Source organism: Parambassis ranga, chromosome 10, assembly GCF_900634625.1.
Source record: "Parambassis ranga chromosome 10, fParRan2.1, whole genome shotgun sequence".
NCBI lineage: Eukaryota > Metazoa > Chordata > Actinopteri > Ambassidae > Parambassis > Parambassis ranga.
In genome coordinates, this window is record NC_041031.1 from 16,755,723 (window position 1) to 16,775,621 (window position 19,899).

Below are 19,899 nucleotides of genomic sequence, written 5' to 3' on the forward strand. Positions count from 1 at the left end.
TTACATGCTTTGTTGTGATGAGGCGACACCACTATGACCGGCTCCTCCAGTTGATACAGTTGATGTTGACAATTATTTGTGTTTTTTTATATAACATAATAGAACTTGCCAAATGACAGAAATGCAGTTTGACACACAAAATAAAGACCAGACCAAAAAAATCATACTGATTAGTTTCACATATAAATATATAGCAGAACATGTGTTGTCAGGATTTTGTGATGGCATGTGTTTGTGTCCCTTGGGGTATCCTGTGGTGGGGGTGTTTCAGGAGTATGGGGTACTTTGAACTTTGCAGTCAATCTACAGACGGAGCATAGGTTGGACTTGCTTGCGGTAGAGGTTGGATTCCTTCAGGTCTGCCATTTGTCACTGATTCTATTTGTTATGCAGCCAAGGGGTAGAAGGGGTCTTGGAGGCCACAGGATCACATCCCTGGTTTTTGCTGATGATGTGGTCCTACTGGCCAAATAGCACTAAGGTCTCCAGTTGCCACCAGAGTGGTTTACAGCGGAGTGTGAGGCGGTGTGGATGAGACACGTCAACTCTGAATCGGAGGCCATGTTCTTACGCCAGAGAAGAGTGGAATGCCCTCTCAGGATTGGAGACAAGTTAGTGCCTTGAGTGGAGGAGTTCAAGTCTTGAGGTCTTGTTCCTGAATTAGGAACAGAAGCAGGAGATCAATAGGCCAATGGGTGGCATCTGTAGAAATCTGGGCTCTGGCAAGGGCTGTTGTGGTGAAGAAAGAGCTGAGCCAAAAGGTGAGGCTCTCAGTTTACCTATCGATCCACATTCCTATCCTTGTCTGTGGCCATGAGCTGTGGGTAGTGACTGAAAGAAGAAGTCGCTGCTCTTCCGTGTTGAGAACAACGTGATGTGACGTGGTTCCTTTGGGTGCCTCTGTAAGTTGTGGTGTTGTCCAACTTTGGGGGAGTTAACTGTGCAGAGCCAGGATGACGTGGAAGGATTATGTCTCTCTGCTGGCATGGTGGATGGACAGGGGGTGGTCTGGGTTTCCTTGCTTATGCTGAATAAGCAGTGAAAATGAATAGATGGATGACAATAAGTCCATTGTCATGAATGCCAAAATGTCATATGTGGTACATCCATTATCAATCACCATTGTTAAGAATAGTCATCAAAACAATGTGATTATTTTCTTGGCTTCCATAGCAATGAATTCCACCCACAGAAAGACACATGGTGATTTGATTGTGCTGATGGTTTGTCTGAGTAGTTTGTTTTCCTTTAAACGAGGTTGTGTTAAAAGTGGCTGGCTCCTTATTCCAGATATTATCAGTGTTTCCTCTGTATTAAAGGCCCTCCTCTTACACCACAACTTCAGGTTCCACATTTTCCACTTCCTCAGGGCAACAGGCCAAAAAAATACAAAGTGTCTTATTTACAGTTTGCTGCTTTCACATGGTGGTCATATGCCACAGAATGACATGAGAGAGAGAGAAGCTTTATTTATAGACCAACATTCGCAGCACTGATGACTGCTTGGCTGGTAAACTTGTTTGTTAATGTGAGTTTGTTTATTGGAGAAGTGAGATTTGTGAGACAGAAGGAAATGTTGCAAGTGTGATGGCTGTCAGCTTTCAGTATGGTTTCAGTAGTTGGAATCGAATTCTAGATTCAAGCAGGGAAAGAGAAGATAAAGAAACACTATTTTTTTTTAAAGTGGAGACATTATCTAGTGTTTGTTTACATGGATCTCCATTACCTGCTCTACTATTAACAGGGAGGAATATCATGAGATACCTCTGCAATCACGCATAAAACTGCTCAGTATTGATCTAAACACAAACATAGCTTTCCGCGTGACTGCAGTGTAATCGGACAACTAGACACATATTCTATACACAGTGACAAATCACTCTGTTACTGTCTTCCCAACAAAAGGGCAAATTCGTAATTTTTTTTGATTGTTACAGCTGGCTGTCAAAGGGCACAGGCCTTCAGCCCCTGTGAAATGTTAGTGGAACTGTTCATCATTGTTCTGCCATGGTATCCTGGAGCCCAAACAATGTCCTGTACTTGTACTGCTGAGGTTTACAGCTGCCTGATGAAGACTACCTATAAAATAATATACTGTACTTACCAATATTATTTTATATTTTATACCATGATGTACTACTTGTATTTTTTGTATTAGATGTAAAACATATCTGATACATACTGATAAACACATTATTATGACGCCGATGTGGCCATATTTTTTATATAATTGATTAATGTCCCATCCAACCAATAAAGCTATTGTAAACGAACACACTCAGTCTATTGATAAATATAGTTTTGGGCAGAATATTAGATATTGCATTTATATTATTGGGCCTACATCTGTCCCTTATAGAAACACACCCATATGTTACAAGGCAGGGCAGATGCACTCTAGTATTCAAGCGGGTAACAATGACACCACCTGGCATCATCACACAGAGACACTGAATTTGTGTGTCTGCGTGATAAACACACACACACACACTGGGTGCGCTTTGTTCCAGCAGATTCCCGCTTTGCTTCCTATCCGCGGTCAGCCTGCCTCACTCACAGATCTATTATTACTACAACGGACTGAGTCCCATCCGCCTGCTGTGAGATCAGCCTGACCTCTCCGTCACAACAGTCTCCTCCCATACGTTGCCACGCCGACTCTCTGATTGACAATCAAACTGACCAATAGCAGGCGGGATCCCCACACCCTACGTGTCTCTGACGCCAATCAGAACGTGGGTGGGCGGAATCCGCCGTGGGCCTGGTGTTCATGTTTGGTTTCAAAGGTAAGCTCTGGATGTGTGTGTTTTTTTTTTTAGTTTTCTTTCACATTATATTTATTGTTCACATTGTATTTTAAGGAGTAGTATGGTAGATGCTGGTTTGCAACTGTGTCCGCTCAAATAAACAATGTTCGCCTGCTAAGAGTCGCCCCTTTGCTAGCTTGGCTAAGTGTACAGCACTGCAAAGTATTCCAAGCAAAGAGAACAACGGTGATTTCCCAATAATACAACAACTGTGAATTAAGGACTGTACTGTCAGTGAAATAACGGTGCACCTTAAAACCTGTCAGAGCATCATGAAAGCGCTTCGAGCGGTTACTTCTTTGTTATTGCTAACTTGAACGGCTGTAAGTTTGCCTTTCTGTCACACTTTAGCTTCTTTGCAAACCCAGCTCTCTTTTTGTCTGCCTGTTAAGTGTAAAATCACACTGTCTGCTGTTTTTTTTTCTTATCTTGCTACATCCGACACATTTGTTTAACTGTCTTCCCCGAATGTGGCCACCTTCTAATAGGTCTGCTGCTGCACATAGAAACACGTGTAAAGACAAACACTTGTGCCTCTTAACGGCCAGGACATTGTGTTAGACTGATTAATTGCTGTTTGTACAATGTGTTTTTTGTGCTTTTATAGAAAGCATTTTGCACCCGCGGTGTGATCTGACAGACTTACTGCGGAGCTGAGGAGATATCAGGACGTATATCCTACCACACCTCTTCTTCAAGCAGCCCCCTCGATGCTGTCCGGTTACTATTTGGAAGCGGCCAGCTTAAATTTACACCTCATCTGTTAAACGGAATGGATTTTGAGAACACCTAAACTGGATGCTTTGCTGTAAAAGTATAGTGAAAAGTCTGCTGGTGGAGTTTGCCAACTTTTGAGGAGGTCGCACGAAGTCTCTCTGGAGGGGAACTAACTTATAAAGCTGAAATGGATCAAGCCAGCGGTGGGGAGGATCCGAACAAACCCTCTAAAAAGAAAGCCAACGAGGATGAGGGTAAAAACAAAAAGCTGGTATGTATTCAAAGCAGCTCACTGATGTTGCACGTGTAAATGAACTGTCACATCCTGTAATCACAATCCCATAAATTGGGTTTACTCTCACACTTAACTTTAGTAAAGAAGAAGAGAAACTCACTTCACTCGCTTCACAGTTTCATGAAGTGTCACCACCATACGTTTGTGTCAATTATTAATCAGGCACAAGGTGCTAAAGATGAAGCAGTCCTATCACTTTTACAGCTACTTTGGTAGTATAATCCTGATGGTGAAGGCAAAACAATCTAGAAACGTGACTCCATAGGGTGAGGCACAGATAGGTATTGATGTGTTGTTTTTACTATTTAATGTAGTCTAACAGCAGTTATGGTTGAGGAAAACAGATACGCTTTTGCTGAGTGCTTCAGTTTGAAAGCACTCAGTCCATCATGTGATTATTCCCATCAATACTTCTTTTTTTTTGAAGAGCACTCTTGTTGTGACAGCTGGACTTCAATATATGTTGTAATAGCAGTTAGTGGATGACTCACTGTGTTTTTGGCGGTTTTATTAACAGTCTGTGTGACTGATAAATGTGTTGTTAGTCTGAGGGGCAGTGTCTGAGATAACAAAACAGCATTTATTCCATTTATAGCCTCCACACTGCCTGGGCCTGGTTCAGTAGTGTATGTAGAGGGAGTCCTTACAGAGACAGGGGACACCCCTGAGTCTACATCACTGGAGCTCTTTTGTCATAAGGCTTTTCCTGCATGCCATTCATTTTATGCAAATGAGATTCGATTTCTGGCTCTGGTGGAGGTTATTTGATTCTCTTTGAGGTCTGGATCAAACACTAATAGCTTAACTTATCCTAGTTGTAGACGTAACAACTTATACAGGCATTGTGTAAACAGATGTAGAGCAACCAAAACCTACAATTGAGTCATTTTGGTAAAGTGTAGCCACAGTCTCAGATGTAGTGTCTTAAGTGGAATGTAGAATTGTAAATCTTAATTGTATTACTACAGAGTGTTGTAACTGCACGTCACTGTGGACATGCTGTCAGCAGCTGTGGAAGCCAGTGGTTGAAAGTAATTTTCCATGACCAGAGAGGAAAAAGTTTGGCTGCTGTTGATTTTCGCTCTGCTTTTCCATGATTGCTCAGCGTGGAAATTCTGGCTGCTGTTGAACCTTCGAGATGATGTTGCCTTTCAGTCGGCAATAATCACGTCCTTGCAGCTCTATGTTTCATCTTGATGGTTTGATTTGGTTTTGTTGCAACCACAGTGACTAAACAAGCAACTGAGAAACTGTTCTGAACAGATTGCAAAACAAAAGGCCAACCTTATGACTGACTGGTTGATTATATTACCACCTTTGTTGTTTACTCAGGTAATAACTGTAGTTACTTTGTGACACAGCAAAGATAAACTGTGCTGCAGTGTTGCGTAACAGGGACTCAAGTTGCTTTAAACTTGAGTGTATGCAGCAAAGTTAAGGTGAGGAAGAGACGATTGGCTATAACTGCCAGACAGGAAATCCCAGAGTAGACTGAAATGACATGCACTCCCCAGAGCTACCCAAGGGGTGTTGGTTTGAGAAACCTTGACAGCAGCCGGCAACTCTTGAATATCCTGCCTCCCAAGTTTAAATGTTTGCAAGAGTGCCTCGCCTGGGATGACATCAGCAAATCACTTGTGAGAGGTGAGATCACTGCTTTGTGTTTCTCAAAGTGGTCTCATGGCCAGGCACGTTCCCTGTTGCTCAATTCTCCAAGCAGAACAGTCAAAGGAAGCATGAACTGTGGCTGTGGCAACAAAAAAATCTCAGCACAGCTCTTGACTTTGAAGGAGGAAGTGATTATTCATCCCTGGGTGGAGCTGTGATTTGTCCTCTGTTGTTTATCCCCACTTTTTAGCAGCCCCAGTGTACACTGTAGGGTCATGTTTGTAGACCTGTAAACAATTTAATGTGCACAAGCATGAAGGTATGTGCATATTTGCATTAGTAAACCTAAACTGAAATGAAACTAAAGGCATATCAGATATAAAATCTTGTACTTGACCAAAATTTAGTTCTGCCTGATAGCAGGACACTTTGTCTTAATTGCACTTTCCTGCACATGCTTTTCACCATATATGGAGCTGTAGAGTTACTTGCTTGACATGCTGTATAGGTTGTGTGGTTGTGGTACAGACTAAAGATTGGGGTAATATATCTTTCATGAACAACACCCAAGTTAAGATTTTCACTTTAGAAACAGCTAAAATGCACATTAACATGTTCAAGACTGCTAAGAAAAGCAGCAGACCCTGCCACAGTTTAGCCTAAGCAAAAGGCAAATTTTTAGAGGAGAAACACTGACTGGTCTGTTTGTTTAACAAGTCACTGGGCACGATTACGTCACACCAACACCATTTGGGCTGTGGGCCTGGGATGTAGATACTCTCAGCATAGCCAAGGACGTTAGAATAACACTGCAGTGTTGTGAGATAAACAGAACTTTTCAGTGGTTTGTGAAAGACATCCGGTATAAGAGGCAGATGGAATGCATTCTTTAAAAGGAATTCAGAGGAGCAGGTTTAACTCTGCATACCAGAGTAAAAGATGATCCCACAGAACAGCATTAAAAGAAGAATCATCTCCTGCATTCATACAATAACAGAGGGCATTCATAAGTTGCAGCCTTCAAGCTAAATGCAGTAAATACACATGTATTACTTGCTTTTTATATATGCGGCATTTTGCTTAATGAAAAACAGCATTGTGAATGTATAAGTTCAGCATATCTGTGGTGTGCTCTAATGTCAACAGGTTCATTAGTATTTAGCTATTTATTTAGTATCTTATAGCTTCCCTGATCATGACATGCCAAACTGCTCTGCTGTGGTTAGGTAACTGTTGACTGATTCACCGATACAGTGAATGTCCCTTGGACGAGAATCTCACTCTGCAGTACACTGCAGCTGTTTCTCAGATGAGGGGCCACATCCTTTAAAATCGGTTCATCATATACCACAAATGTTGAACTGAGTGTTGTCAAATGAGACATCCTGACCTATGGAGAATTGTTTTTTGTTTGCATCATCAACAAAGTGTTGCTTTTATCGCCTAGCTGCATTGACCACTACAGTTGATACTTTTTTTTTAAATTCCTTGGCAGCCAATGGTTATGCTTCCTCTGGGGAAAAAAAACAAATGACAATATACAATGGACAAGTGTCAGATTATCAAACTTTGTAACCACAAACCAGGAGTGCCGAATGGCTTTGTGTTTTTTTTTTAGTCAAGGCCCTGATGATGTTTGGGGTCAGGGTGATCCGTGTGTCAGAGGTTTATTTGTACATGTGTAGTAGAGTGAAACTAGTCATTGTTTGGCTTACAGCATAACTGTAAAATGTGTCCACTGTACATAAACATTGTGAATAGGTGGGATAGTTGACTTGTACTAGTGGTCTCGATATTAATAACTAGTTGACTTAGGGGAAAAAAGCATTGTGATACATGTTGGTGAGGGATTGATAGGACGTCTCATATATGTAATTACAATTAGAAATCTTCATATGTGTGTTAGTGGAGAAAATAATTACAATTATTATGCACTATAAATCAGTGTGATGGCTTTAAAAATGAAAGAGTATGAATCTGATCAGTATCTGCTTTGTTTCAGTGGATAACTTCATCACTGGGTTTTCTTATCTGAAGTCACGCCAGCACACAGGCCACTTGTGGGTTCCTGTGCATGTGTAGAATTTCAAGTGATATTAGTGGGAAAACTTGGACAGGCAGTGATGAGCATATTTAGATGAAAAAACACAACTATGAGGTCACCACACAACAGAAACGGCAGTTATGATCAAACTTAGATGGATATAGTATATTACCATAATAGAAAATGCATGTGCCAAGTAATTACGTGTTTGTAGATAATGAAAGATAATAGAAGACTGTGGAAATACTGTAAGAGGCTTACTACTTGGTCTTAAGATTCTTTTAAAAACTAGTTTTATTTACTCCCTGTATCTAGTGTGCTTGACCTGGTTACATTGACTTCAATACAAGAATTTGCTTTAAAATTCAACAGAACAAAAGGTTGGCATTCTCTAAACATTGCTCCTTATTGTCTGTCAGGTTTTATTTGACATTGCTTGCAATTATCTAATTAACTGTTATTAATTAAAATGTAGCTTGTAATCATCCTCATCAAGTCATTACAGTAATTAAGGTTACTGTACTGAACAGACTTAAGTAGTGAATGAAGGACCGTGGACATGGGTTATCCCATATTGCAAAGTCCTGTTTGTTGTCAGCTATGCTACATATTAAGCAACAACCCAAATTTAAAAAATATTTAGTTGGAATTAACTGTTTAACCTTCATGTATTTGGTATCTGAAGCCTGTGACGCTTTGGTAACTTAACTTTAGCGAAGCCTCTAGGATCATTTAAGGACACGTGGTTGGTTGTCCGTGTGTTGAAACTGTTCTGTTATCACCAGTTTTTTGTTTGGTCAGGCTTGATAAGTTTTTGACATGTAGTCATTCCTATTTTTTTTCCTTCTGTGTATTTCTACTTTTTGTATTTTGTTCCTCATTTAATGTATTTTTTTATTGAACAAATGGTACTACGTTTGTGTTAAGGAGACATGTGAGAAACAGCAGAAAGCAGACCACATGTGGATGCTTTAAAGGCATTCAGGAAGTTGACGAGAGGAAGCAGGAAAGAATGCTTTAGTCACACAGTGGAAGAAGCTGACAGTTTAGGAGCTCATATGTCACTTAGTAAGACTTGAGGTTTGGAAATCTAAGACCAAAACCTGCAGATCAGTCCATACATGTGTTTTCTTGTAAATAAACATGAATCAGGCTTGGAGGTTTGTTGTTGTTACATACAATGGTTTGATGGTTCATGGCAGGTGTGTTATGAATGAGCTACTGCAGAGTCTGAAGAAGAGGCTTTCCTGCTATGTCACTTATTTTATGACATGATTGCTGTAGGTTTTGTGTTTGTCATAGTCTTAATGCATACAATGAGTACATCATCATTTTATAAATACAATGCAGAATTTGACAATGTCTGTGAAAGGAAGTGCAACTACTTCATATAATCTATAGATTGTATGTCTAACAATACATGAAGGTAACAAAGCAGCAGATGGTGCATTTGAATGAAATGAATCAATCATTTAATAGATTAATAAACATCTTCATGTAGTAATCCATGGCTGTCTGTGAAAAGAGGTCAGTGTAGAACAGCTACTGACTGGCTGACAGAGTTGGCACACTGTTGAGCAAAAAAAGGCTTGACACAAGCATATCATGAGTCATCATATTTTAAAATGTAGCAGTGGTTTTGTGGAGTTCACACAGGAATGTGACAGGTGCTGTGACAGATGTAACAGAATATTTTCAGGTTCTGGGGGATTTTTTTAAACCATTTTGATGACCTAGCATTGAATACCATGTACCATGACTGACAAAGCTGACACATAGAGTAGGTAAATGGAGGCATTAACCCACACACAGGCTTTTCTGTTGTGGATAGGCACCAGCTATGTAACACTGGTAATTGCACAGCCTTAAATATTCAACCATTACTGTTGTTTTTCTGGTAAGGCCTGGCTATATTTGACTACCACTAAGCTGACTGGCCGTAGTTAAAAACCAGGGCATTCACTACATTTTTGCACATGTCAGCAATTAGAAAGAACAACTGATTCAGCATGTGTGGTCACACTGTGCATTATTTAAGCTGGGTTTTAAACCCTAGCCACAATAAGTCATAAAAATTGTGACACACTGTATGGTATCCCCTCTAGCACATACAATACAGTCTTTTCTGGGACAGACCGATTTCAGTCCTAAAATACAAATGACACTTAACGTGATGCCATGAACAAATCACCATCCTTTTTTTTTTTTACAAAGCTAGGCTTTTGAAATGGCTTCATGTTTTATCCACCCTCAAGGATACAGTACTAGAAATTTGCTTTCAATGGACGGAGATAACCTGAGGGCATTGCTGTGCCAGTCTGCAGTCACATGGTCAGGCCATCCTGTGTGGAGCCATTCAGGTCTTAGCTGTACTGGCTTTTGTGTACTTCCCCTTTTCAGCAGTTGCTGTTTTAGGAAACTGTAAACACTAGCAACACTTTCCTGAAATAATAAGCCTACCACAGATTCATGCCCTTTTAAAGGCATATCGGCTCTTGCAGAAATCTAGTGCATTCTTTTTTTTTTTTAGCTGAGCAACTGTGCTGGGATGACAAGTGTGCCTTTATGTGTATGATGGTTGCCCCATGTATATGCTAGTGGTACTGTCTACTGTAACATTTAGTGCTGGACATGCTGTATCACTGCCACTATAACTCACATACAGATAAGCTTCGAGACACTGCAGTTTTTCAGTTGTCACAGTGGTTATAAGATAGTCCATTGCATATGTGGCTGTGTCAGAGTGATTATAACAGTTAAGAAGTCTGACACATCCTACTGCTGCTGGTAGAAAGAGAGATTTCATTGTAGGTGTCTTTTTCTTCGTAAATAAATCAGTTCATTAGTGACAGTATTATTAGTCCAAACATGTCCATTTTGCAAATCCATTATTTTTGAAAAGCTGACACAATGTTTGGTTTTCATCTTTGCTCTTGTTTTCATGTCATACATGACTTTGATCTGCTTGAAAGTGCAAACATATGGATACACCTGATCGATTATATCAGGACAACTAATCAGGCTTTGAGAAATCTGTGTACTCTGTGTTGCGCACTGCTTCTGTGCTTACAGACAGCCATTGAGAAGACAGAATTCACTTAGGCAAACTAATTTGTTTAGACTTTGTCTAATTCAGTTACATGGATGGTATTTGTTGCTGTCTGATGCCACTCCCTCAAAATTGACCATGATATTGGCAATGCTGTACATCCTGCCTGAGATAAATTGTGTCATTTTGATGTTTATGACAATGACTGGCCAATATTACCCACTAATGTACCTGCACTTTGTGCAGCTATGTTTTTCCTTCTTTAGTTTTCTGTGGTTGTCAGAGCTCTGAACAAGGCCCCATTTTTTTAGTAGGAGCTCTGATGCACCCTATTGAAATGTTGAGGCGCCACAGTCCCTTTATAATATTGACATTCAGAACAGGACTTTCCCGCTTCTGTATTTCTTATCTGTGATTTTATTATGAGTGAAGACATCTGTCTGTGCTGTTCTCTGTATAATCCAAACCACAATACAGTGCTGAAGTATGGGGTTTCTGAAAGTTTGTCTGAATTTGGGTCATCACTGACTGTGGCTGCAAAGGTCCTATGTAAACAGACTCATGTTCATTTTCCAAGTTATGCATGGCGTTACTAATTAGCATTACTCTGACAGATTGCATTCATGCTTAGTTATAAGTCTATATTATGTTTTCCTTGGGGGGGGGTAAAGAAATGCTTGTCGCTTTTTATTGCTTTTATTGTTGTTGTGTAGTGCGGTATGGTTTATACTACTTCTGTGTCTAACAGCTCTCTGGTGTCAGTCACTATGTTTCTAGTGAGCTAATAGTTATTGTCCGCTGCGTCTGTAAGACCTCCTCAGTGCAGTCTTCTGTAGCGCTTTACTTCACTGTAATGAGAGAGCTAATTATAACATTTTTTCAACATGCAGTTTCTACAGTATCAGCATTAATTTTATTTTTTTCGCCCTAGAAATGTGAATTTTTTATCTGTTTCACAAAAACAAAACTAGTGTGTGTGTGTGTGTGCGCGCCACTAACAGTTATTAGCCTGTTGCTGGAACAGAGCAGCCGATTAAACAGGGACACAAGGTAGTTTGATGAAGCAGCCAAGAACTGACAGCAGCACATTGCATTACAGCCTTCACTGCCAACAATGGCTAGCTCCCAGTAATCCTTTGTTATTATTAGAACTAATTAAAGTAAAACCTAATTTTCCTCTAAACTCATTTTAAAGGCACCGTGACTACTGATTTTATAGCGATAGTTTCAGAAAGGACTTAACGTCATACAGATGGTGGTGTTAAATTGGTTGAGTAAAGCGAGCGTTGCTATTTAAAAGCTGTGCAGCGATCGAAACACCGAAACAAAATAAGTCTTTTGTCCATCTCAGAAGAAATTTATTTGCTGCCATTTTGTAATAAGACTGAGAACAGGATATGTTTAACACATGTTAATGTAATACTAACATTAATTGTAGTTTGTAATACTCATTCATAAAGTTACTATGTGAAATATGCATACTGGTATGGTTTTGTGTCCCCAAATTGACTCTCAAGTTGTGGGATATTGCTTTGTGTTTTCATTTTTCAAGGATCTGCATGGAGTCATAATCATATTTGATTAAGGAGGGACCCAGAGCTAATTTGATTAGGTTATTTAGAGAAATATGTGTTTGGTAATAAACATTTATTATGATGAAAAAGTTTACTTTAATAAGCCGGAGAAGCCCAGAGGACATGCAAGCTTAATTGTTAGATGTTAAATTGCAATGTTGCGATGTTGCCAAGATAATGGGCAAGGAAAGGCCCTCAAGTCAAGGCAATTAACCAAACAGTGGTTTGATTGTTGTTAAATTGATTAGAAAATGTTTAAGTACTCCATTTGAAAATTAGCTATTGTTTCACGCAGTTTTAGACTGCTAGAGAATGCTGGGCTTAATGATACATACGCTCTGAGTTTAAAATGGGAAAAGTTGTTGCTCAGGTTATATTCTTTGCTTTCCAGATGTGCAGCTAGGGTTAAGGCAATGACTAATAGTGAAACAGACCATCCCAGGCCAGAACCCCGTATGCACAATGTGTGATGAATGTTTGTTATCTTGATTTTGTTCACACAGAGATTGAAGCTGTATTTTCTGTGGTTCATAGCTTCATCTCCCAACTGTTGATCAGTTGTTCCAGACAAAACTAGTGATAGATATGGCAGTTTGAGTGTCTGCTCAGTGTTGCCCCGAGCGACAGCTGATGAAGATACACAGAGGGAGGTGCAGGTTAGAGCCAATCTGTTTGCTCACCCCGGCATCGGTAGTTTCCTGATTAGAATAGTGGAGAAAACCACGGCTGGAGGCAGGCTTTATGGCCATGACTACCGCACATCTCCCTACTCATTAGTACTTTACAGCCTAGCGCCACAGCATATGGCAGTGTTGCTACTGCTTCCCATTTGAGGTGTGTTTCAAATGGCCGTCCCTTGCCGAGCCACAAGCCTTTGGCAGGAACCTGTCTTATTGTGTCTGAGATGAAGACAGACATCTGTATAAGAAGTTGTTGTTTAAATCTTTTGGGCCACTGTCACCACAAAAGATGCTCTTTAGAACATATGGAAGAGAACAAAGAAGAGTTTTCTTTGTTTAATTTTTGGAATTTACACAACTTTATTCAAGCAGCACTAACTTGCATGTTTTCAGGATGTTGGGAACTGGTGCGGCTGTGGGAAAACAGGGGCTTTGTGAAAATGTGTCTCATTTTATTTGTGTATAAAGTGTGTGACCTTGGGAATTCACTCTTGAACCCACACACATCTTTACATCTGCTTTATTATTTGGAATCATCCAGTACTGTCACATCTTACACATGTACAAGTATCCAGGAATTGATTGCATCACCATTTTTGAGGAAAAAAGACATAAATAAAAATAAAAATAAATATAAATAAATAAAAATAAAAGGCATAATGAGCTAATGCTAACTCTGACATTAGCACATACATCTCCTATAACTTATGCTACCACTATTGAACCTATTTGGTTTCACAGAGATAATGAGACTGTATCCAGAGGACACTGTACATGTGAATGTCAGATGTGATGCTTACTATGTTTTTGGCAGGATTGTTGTTTTCTCTTGGTTCTTGTTTTTTCACACTGTACCCTCCCTCCAACAGAACATACACATAAAAACATTGGCTGATGATATGGTAAGGTGCTCGGTTTAATTTTGATGTGCCTTGTTTTGTTTTTACATCCTTTTTATGTTTTGTTATGGCTGCATGGGACTTGAACTGAAATATATGAATGGATCAAATGTGCCAGGAACAAATAAATTAATTCATATTTTAACAAGATAGTCCAAAAAACAACAAAAAGTGTTTGTTAGCACTATGTAATGCTATGTAAATAAAGTGATTTTTACAGTGCTGTTGGTTAGCACTGCCAAGACCCATTTGCTTAAAATTTTCATTATAAGCAAAGCTTAGCCTTTAGCATTTAGACGCTTGTGAGCAGCTCATAGATCATTTAGTGTGCAATTATCAGTAGCACTTCTGATTGGATGTGATTACCTTGGGCTATTTTAATACCCTTGGTTAACAAATAGCCTGGATTTGACACTTAAAAAATGCATTTTAAGATGGAGTCAACAGGCCATTGAACACATTCAGTTTTGTTTTAGTGTGTTTGATCCATCCAGTAAAATTTCAGTAAATTTACAGCCACTGACACCATGCTTGTCCTCATTCTATCATTTCATTAATTCATTCATCCGTTCATCCAGCATGCCCACTTCCTTCCATTTTACTGACTAACATTTACTGGTTTGCATGCCGTACATGTAGTTCTTCTGCTCTTACACTCTCACTTCACTCGTCACAGTGGTGTCAGCGTCGATAAAGATAACAATGACCTTTACACTAAGAGCTTGTATAATTCAAATAACATGGTGATACTGTGGGATTGATGGTAAGTAAAGATTCATGAGCTTTGCCTACTACCACTAGGTTTATTGGATTTGTTTTAAGTATTTATTTTTAAGTATTTATGTTTTTTTTGTTTGATAGAAACACATTTTAAACTCCCCTTAATGTCAGAGCATCTTTTTTACTTTAAACAGTATTTTTTGATAGCACAGAGTATTTTTATTATTTATTATTTATTTATTTATTTATTTATTTATTTATTATTATTTTACTTTTATTTTTGTAAACATGGACCTGAGATTATTGGCAGCCTTAAGCAACGTACCTTGAAAAAGTTTTTCTTTCAGTGATTTATATACTTGACCTAAATGACACCATAAACAGTATTTTAATATCACAAACACTTTGTTTTCTTTCAGCGTGATCGTATTACCAGTTTCAGAAAAACAGGGATGAAGAAGGAGAAGCCCCTCATACAGCACCCTACAGACCCCCTCTCTACTCAAGCTGAGCTGCCTGTTCCTCAGCCCCTCTTCGACGACCGGTCCATGAACCTGTCTGAAAAGGAAATCATTGACCTCTTTGAGAAGATGATGGTAAGCTTTGTTTTTTCTCTTGCGATGTTTTCCTGTAGTGAGGTGGGTAGACAGATGATTTTAATGCAGTTGCCAGTGCCACAGCATCACAAATTAATGACACAACTAGAGAAAAAGAGATGCTGCTGTGAATGTTGGTGAGGAGGGGTTAAGTATATTCCTCTAATGTGGTTGTACAGTAGCATTCCTTTGACGACAGACCCTGAACTAAAGTACAAATGTGTTTGAACACATTTTTAATATTTAAATTTTTGTAGCATTTGCTGTGCTTCACACAGTCGAATATATATTTAAAGGATGACTGTTTTTATTGGCCATAAATCCCATGAAAAAAAGAAATCCATCACATTAGACAACTTCATGTTCATTAGACATAGATTCATTCTTGTCTTATTGATCAGACTGTGTCCCATAAAATGTAAAATTCACAGAAATGTATGTCTTGTCTGGTTCCAAAGATTTTGTAAGCAGTGCTGATCGGGTACTCTCTAAATAATCTATTGTGCCTATATATTTTTTTGCAATGAGGAAATATAGCAGTCAGTGCAATGATCTGGCTCAGGGAAATAGTTGTGGATAACAATGCACGAAACAACATTTATACAAGCACTTACATTTTGGTTTCAGTCTGGTTTCTAGATTTGTTTACAAGGAAAATGAAAAAACCCAAGGTTGAGAATGGGTTAAAAAGGTTTAATTAATCTGTTATTAGCAGAGAGAAATGTTTCAGCGGAATCTAAAACCCCAAAGAACATCAATGAAGATAGCTGCATTCCACATTCAGATGTTAAACTTGTCTGAAGTAGGACTTCAGCTACGTATTCCCTAGGCCACTGTCAGAGCTACATGAAACTTTGAAATTCACTTCACACTCATCTGTGGGGTCAAAGCTCTGTCACACTTGTGATTTTCTTCATTGAAATGCATTTTTTGGCCTTATGTACTGCAGAATTGAAATCTAACAAAAAGCTTTCAGCCCATCTCTTTGAAGTGAGGAGCTGAATTACTCTGGCTTCATTGCATAGGTTGTGTGTACTATTGTGGGTAATGTCTCTGAGTGTGTATGTGTGCGTGGTACGGTTCCTGCCTTTCCTTTTTTTCCTCATACAATGGTCTTTATTGCCAGGGCCAGAGAAATGGCACCAGTGCTCCTGGTTTTCATCAGGCTACTGCTCAGTGTTTTCTTGCCTGGGTGCTCATCCCTGTCACTCAGTTCACCTCTCAATTACTATGTTTGTGCTCACAGCGGCGTGACATTAAACCCAGGCTTCAATTTGCTCAGTGACAGACGACACAGAAGGCATGTTTGCTGGTCTGGCATTTGACAGGCCTTGACACTTCAGGCTGGGAAGTATAATTACAGTAATGAAATCAAAAAGAAAAGGGTTATTTACCTATGTACTTTCGAAGCTACCACTATTTACCCTCATAGACTGTAAACTTTTATGCTTTGATAAAGCAGAAATAACAGAAAGAGCCATGGTGGATAGTTTTTTTTAAGGTAGCCACTTCTTCTCAGCATCTCTCTGTTTCTGTCAGTCTTTTTATGTCATACATCTTGGTCACTCTCTTTGTCTTTGCACCCAACTCAATATTGATTGTTGTTATGGTGCTACATGTTGCATCCTTAGAAGTCTAGCTGGCTTCAAATGAAGGGCTGACCCATGCCATATTAGTGAGACCTCCTCCTGTGCATTAATGACTAGGAGAAAGTAAAAATATTTTTTCTCCGGAAAGTGGTTTACACATTGCACTATGTATCTCAAAACCTAACAGCACATAGCCTATTACCAAAAGGTCATCAAAGGGATCAGGCAAAATAGGAAGAAAAACCAGATAAACACTTTCTAGAATTTTTTGAAGCTAACCATTGAGAGCAGGAGTATGTTCATAACTGTACAGGGAAAGTTAAAATGATGAAAAAACCTTTACTTTCCACACTGCCTTTAGAAGTGTGTAGTGTATGTCTTTACTCTGCTTTTCTTAAGATATGTGCACAGCCGGAATTCAGGGCTCTCATCAAAATGCACAGCAGTAAATCCGTTGATGAAATGTCCAATGTTTGCATCTCAGTAAGAAGGCAGCTGTGTTGCTGTAGCTGACTCCAATGCAAGAGGTTAAAGCGATGAAGAACAAAATAATAACGTGCTCATGTTATTTGACATTTCACAATTTTTCTTTGTTAAAGGATAGTTATAGAAAAGCAAAACTGTGGTGTTAGTGCTCTTATGTAAACTAATCCAGTATTTAGTCAACCCGATGATATGAATTTTAGCCTGCATATCCGTCGATAAAAGGCTGAAAAAAGTTCACATTCTAAAGACTTGAGAGGCCTGCAGTTAGTAAAACAAAATGAATATAGTGTAAAGTTTTAATATTCACTAACATTCACCCTGTTTACTTACCCATTGAGTCACAATTTTCTATTGCTTTCAGTCACTGCTTAACAAGCTAATGTTTGTCTCATATTGTAACCACTAAAAGCTCTATAAACAAGGTCGCCAGGGTGACAAATCATGTTCCAAATGTAGCACCCAAATGCCACATTTTCTGAGCTTTCATTGTGAATTTATTACATGAGGATTGGCTGCATATTGGCATTTAAATGCGCTGTGCAGAAGTGGGCATTAGCAGTCATGGCATTATTACCCTAATGATGCCTACTCCTTACTGGTCTGTCAGGATGAAATCTTACAAAGGCAAGACATTCGTACTTATGACTGATCGGACTAATTAGATTCCTGTGCCATTTTGTTGCCAGTCTTTAGAGAATTTAATTTTCAGGAGTACAGGAGTTGTACTGAGGTGCTTGCAGAGACAGAAGCAAAGAAGAATGTCACATTGCAGCGTGCTGCTGTGGCTAGTTTGAAATTTTATGTGCCTCCCTGTGTGCCATTGTCAGGATGAACAGTCCTAGTAATAAGCTCCTATGTGATCCCTCAGCAGTTCCACCCTGCACCAAGACATTAAAACTAGCCCACAGGAGAATTACTGCATGTGCCCTTACACACTCATGGATCAGACTTCGGGGTAGTGGGCAAAGTAATTGATTTGTCACAGTTGAAGCAAAACATTTTTATATTTCTTGTACTTTTCTTTGGTTCTCTTTTTCTCACAGGGTGGACTCTGTGTCTTTTACATCCTTTGACTGGATTGATAGTTCCATTAATTGTTCCTTTGTCAGATGTGAAGCCTGTAATGGTCTGGGCTGTTATTTTTAGCCACAATGTGTCATACTGTTTTGGCACCCCCCCCCATCTTAGTTGCGTTATATAGGGGGGAAACTGAACAGGTTTTATACAGTTTCTAGGTCAAATTAAAAACTTAAATGACAAAATATGTAATAATTGGTTGCAAATCTGCTGCAGTTAATGACTGCCTGAAACCTGCAATCCACAGACTTCAGCAGATGCTTGGTATCTTCCCTGGTGAGGCGCTGCCAGGCCTGTAGTTTTGCCATCTTCACTTATTGCTTGTTTGGGGACTGGTCTTTAGTGGGTGAAACACCTGCTCAGTTGGATTGAGGTGACTGGCCAGTCAAGAATATTACACTGTGAAAAACTCATTGGTTGCTTTGGCTGTATTTAGGATCAACAGACTGCTGTGTTGTCCCAGAACTGGGGAAGTTTATTAAAAGAGAGGGAGTCTGCTCAACCAATAGGGAGGTGCTGAAAGTCAGCTCATTAACCCCAGCCATTTTAAATCTAAAATGCTGGAATACGGAGCCAAAAGAAGGAAAACAATGTCCCGCTGTCCTTCTACTTATGGGCTGGATGTTTATGTGCAGGAATCAACAGAAACACTGATGTTTGTTGAGCCAAATGTTGCTGAATTACATTATAAATATGGACAGATTACCATTAGAAAATTATTAGCACAACTTTCCAGCTTAGAATGAGGCAACAATCTGTTGTACATATTTTTTTAAACCACTGTTATTAATGAAAATCTTCTCATATCAGTCACACCAGCAGCACAGTCATGATATCTTGAGACTCTTTTTATGTAGCCTGTGAGGGTGTAATTAATAAAAGAGCATTAATCATTTTGGAGGCTAAACATGCAGGGCTCATTCCTCTAGTTTGCCCCCTGACAAGTGTCCCGCAGGCCCACTACTCCTACCCCTCCTACAATGTATTCACCCTGCTACATTTTGCCGCCTTTATTGAATGCCAATTAAGCAGATAAATTAGCAGGGTTCAAAGATTAATTAAAAAACCTGCTGGTTTTCTTGGATGAAAAAGCCTGGCAATTGTAAAAGTTTGCAGCGGCATGTTTTCCTTCCCAGTTCCACAAAAGATGTTAATGGTTTTTCAGCTCAGAGGGTATTTACCAGAGGAACGGTAGTTGGAGGAATTTAGGTCACAGTGCCCTGGATGGGATTCCTGCCCATGCTTCACAGACAAATGAAGCAAAACTGTTTGAATCAGGTTCCTTGTGCTAAGACATTCAAAACTCTGTAAATGCACTCTTTTTATTTATATGTGATGGGCTTAATTTATATGGTGAATTTTACACTAAATCGGATGGAAGGGTATGGCTGCCAAATCAGATCGAGCATACTGAAGGACGCACGGTTTTCTTTGCCTCCCAGCAGAGGGCAGCATGCCTCCACAACTTGAGGTCCACTCTCCTGAAACCCTGAGGAGGATGTTTTTTTTTTCACTCTGTTCATTCGAGGCATCTCTTTGTGAGAGAGTGCTTCTGATAAACATCCCCCTCCATTCTAATCATCATGTCATTCCCTAGCTTTTAGTGCTCTGTCCAGCCTTCTCTCAATCCCCTGATGTCTCTCACATGAAAGACCTCTTTTGTGATGCAGAATTAAAGTAGCATGAAGATAATACTCCCAATAACACGCAGATACTGTCTATCCAGTCTATCTGATGTGTGATTGCATGGCCTCAATA

General features: G+C 39.5%; 1 protein-coding gene across 5 annotated transcripts in view; it reads left to right on the forward strand.

Annotated features, from left to right (window-relative positions):
- Nucleotides 1-488: 488 nt before the first annotated feature.
- The window catches only part of diaph2 (diaphanous-related formin 2), a 327,687-nt gene continuing 308,276 nt past the window's right edge, over nt 489-19,899 (forward strand). For 2 of the 5 annotated variants that reach the window (XM_028415521.1, XM_028415525.1), the window contains exons 1-5: nt 489-761; nt 2,514-2,786; nt 3,415-3,795; nt 13,644-13,676; nt 14,813-14,989. In XM_028415521.1, coding sequence (XP_028271322.1) covers nt 3,712-3,795; nt 13,644-13,676; nt 14,813-14,989 — 294 coding nt within the window. In that variant the 5' untranslated portion in view covers nt 489-761; nt 2,514-2,786; nt 3,415-3,711. The remainder of the gene's footprint in view (nt 762-2,513; nt 2,787-3,414; nt 3,796-13,643; nt 13,677-14,812; nt 14,990-19,899) is intronic. The other 3 variants (XM_028415524.1, XM_028415522.1, XM_028415523.1) reach the window with 2 other exon arrangements.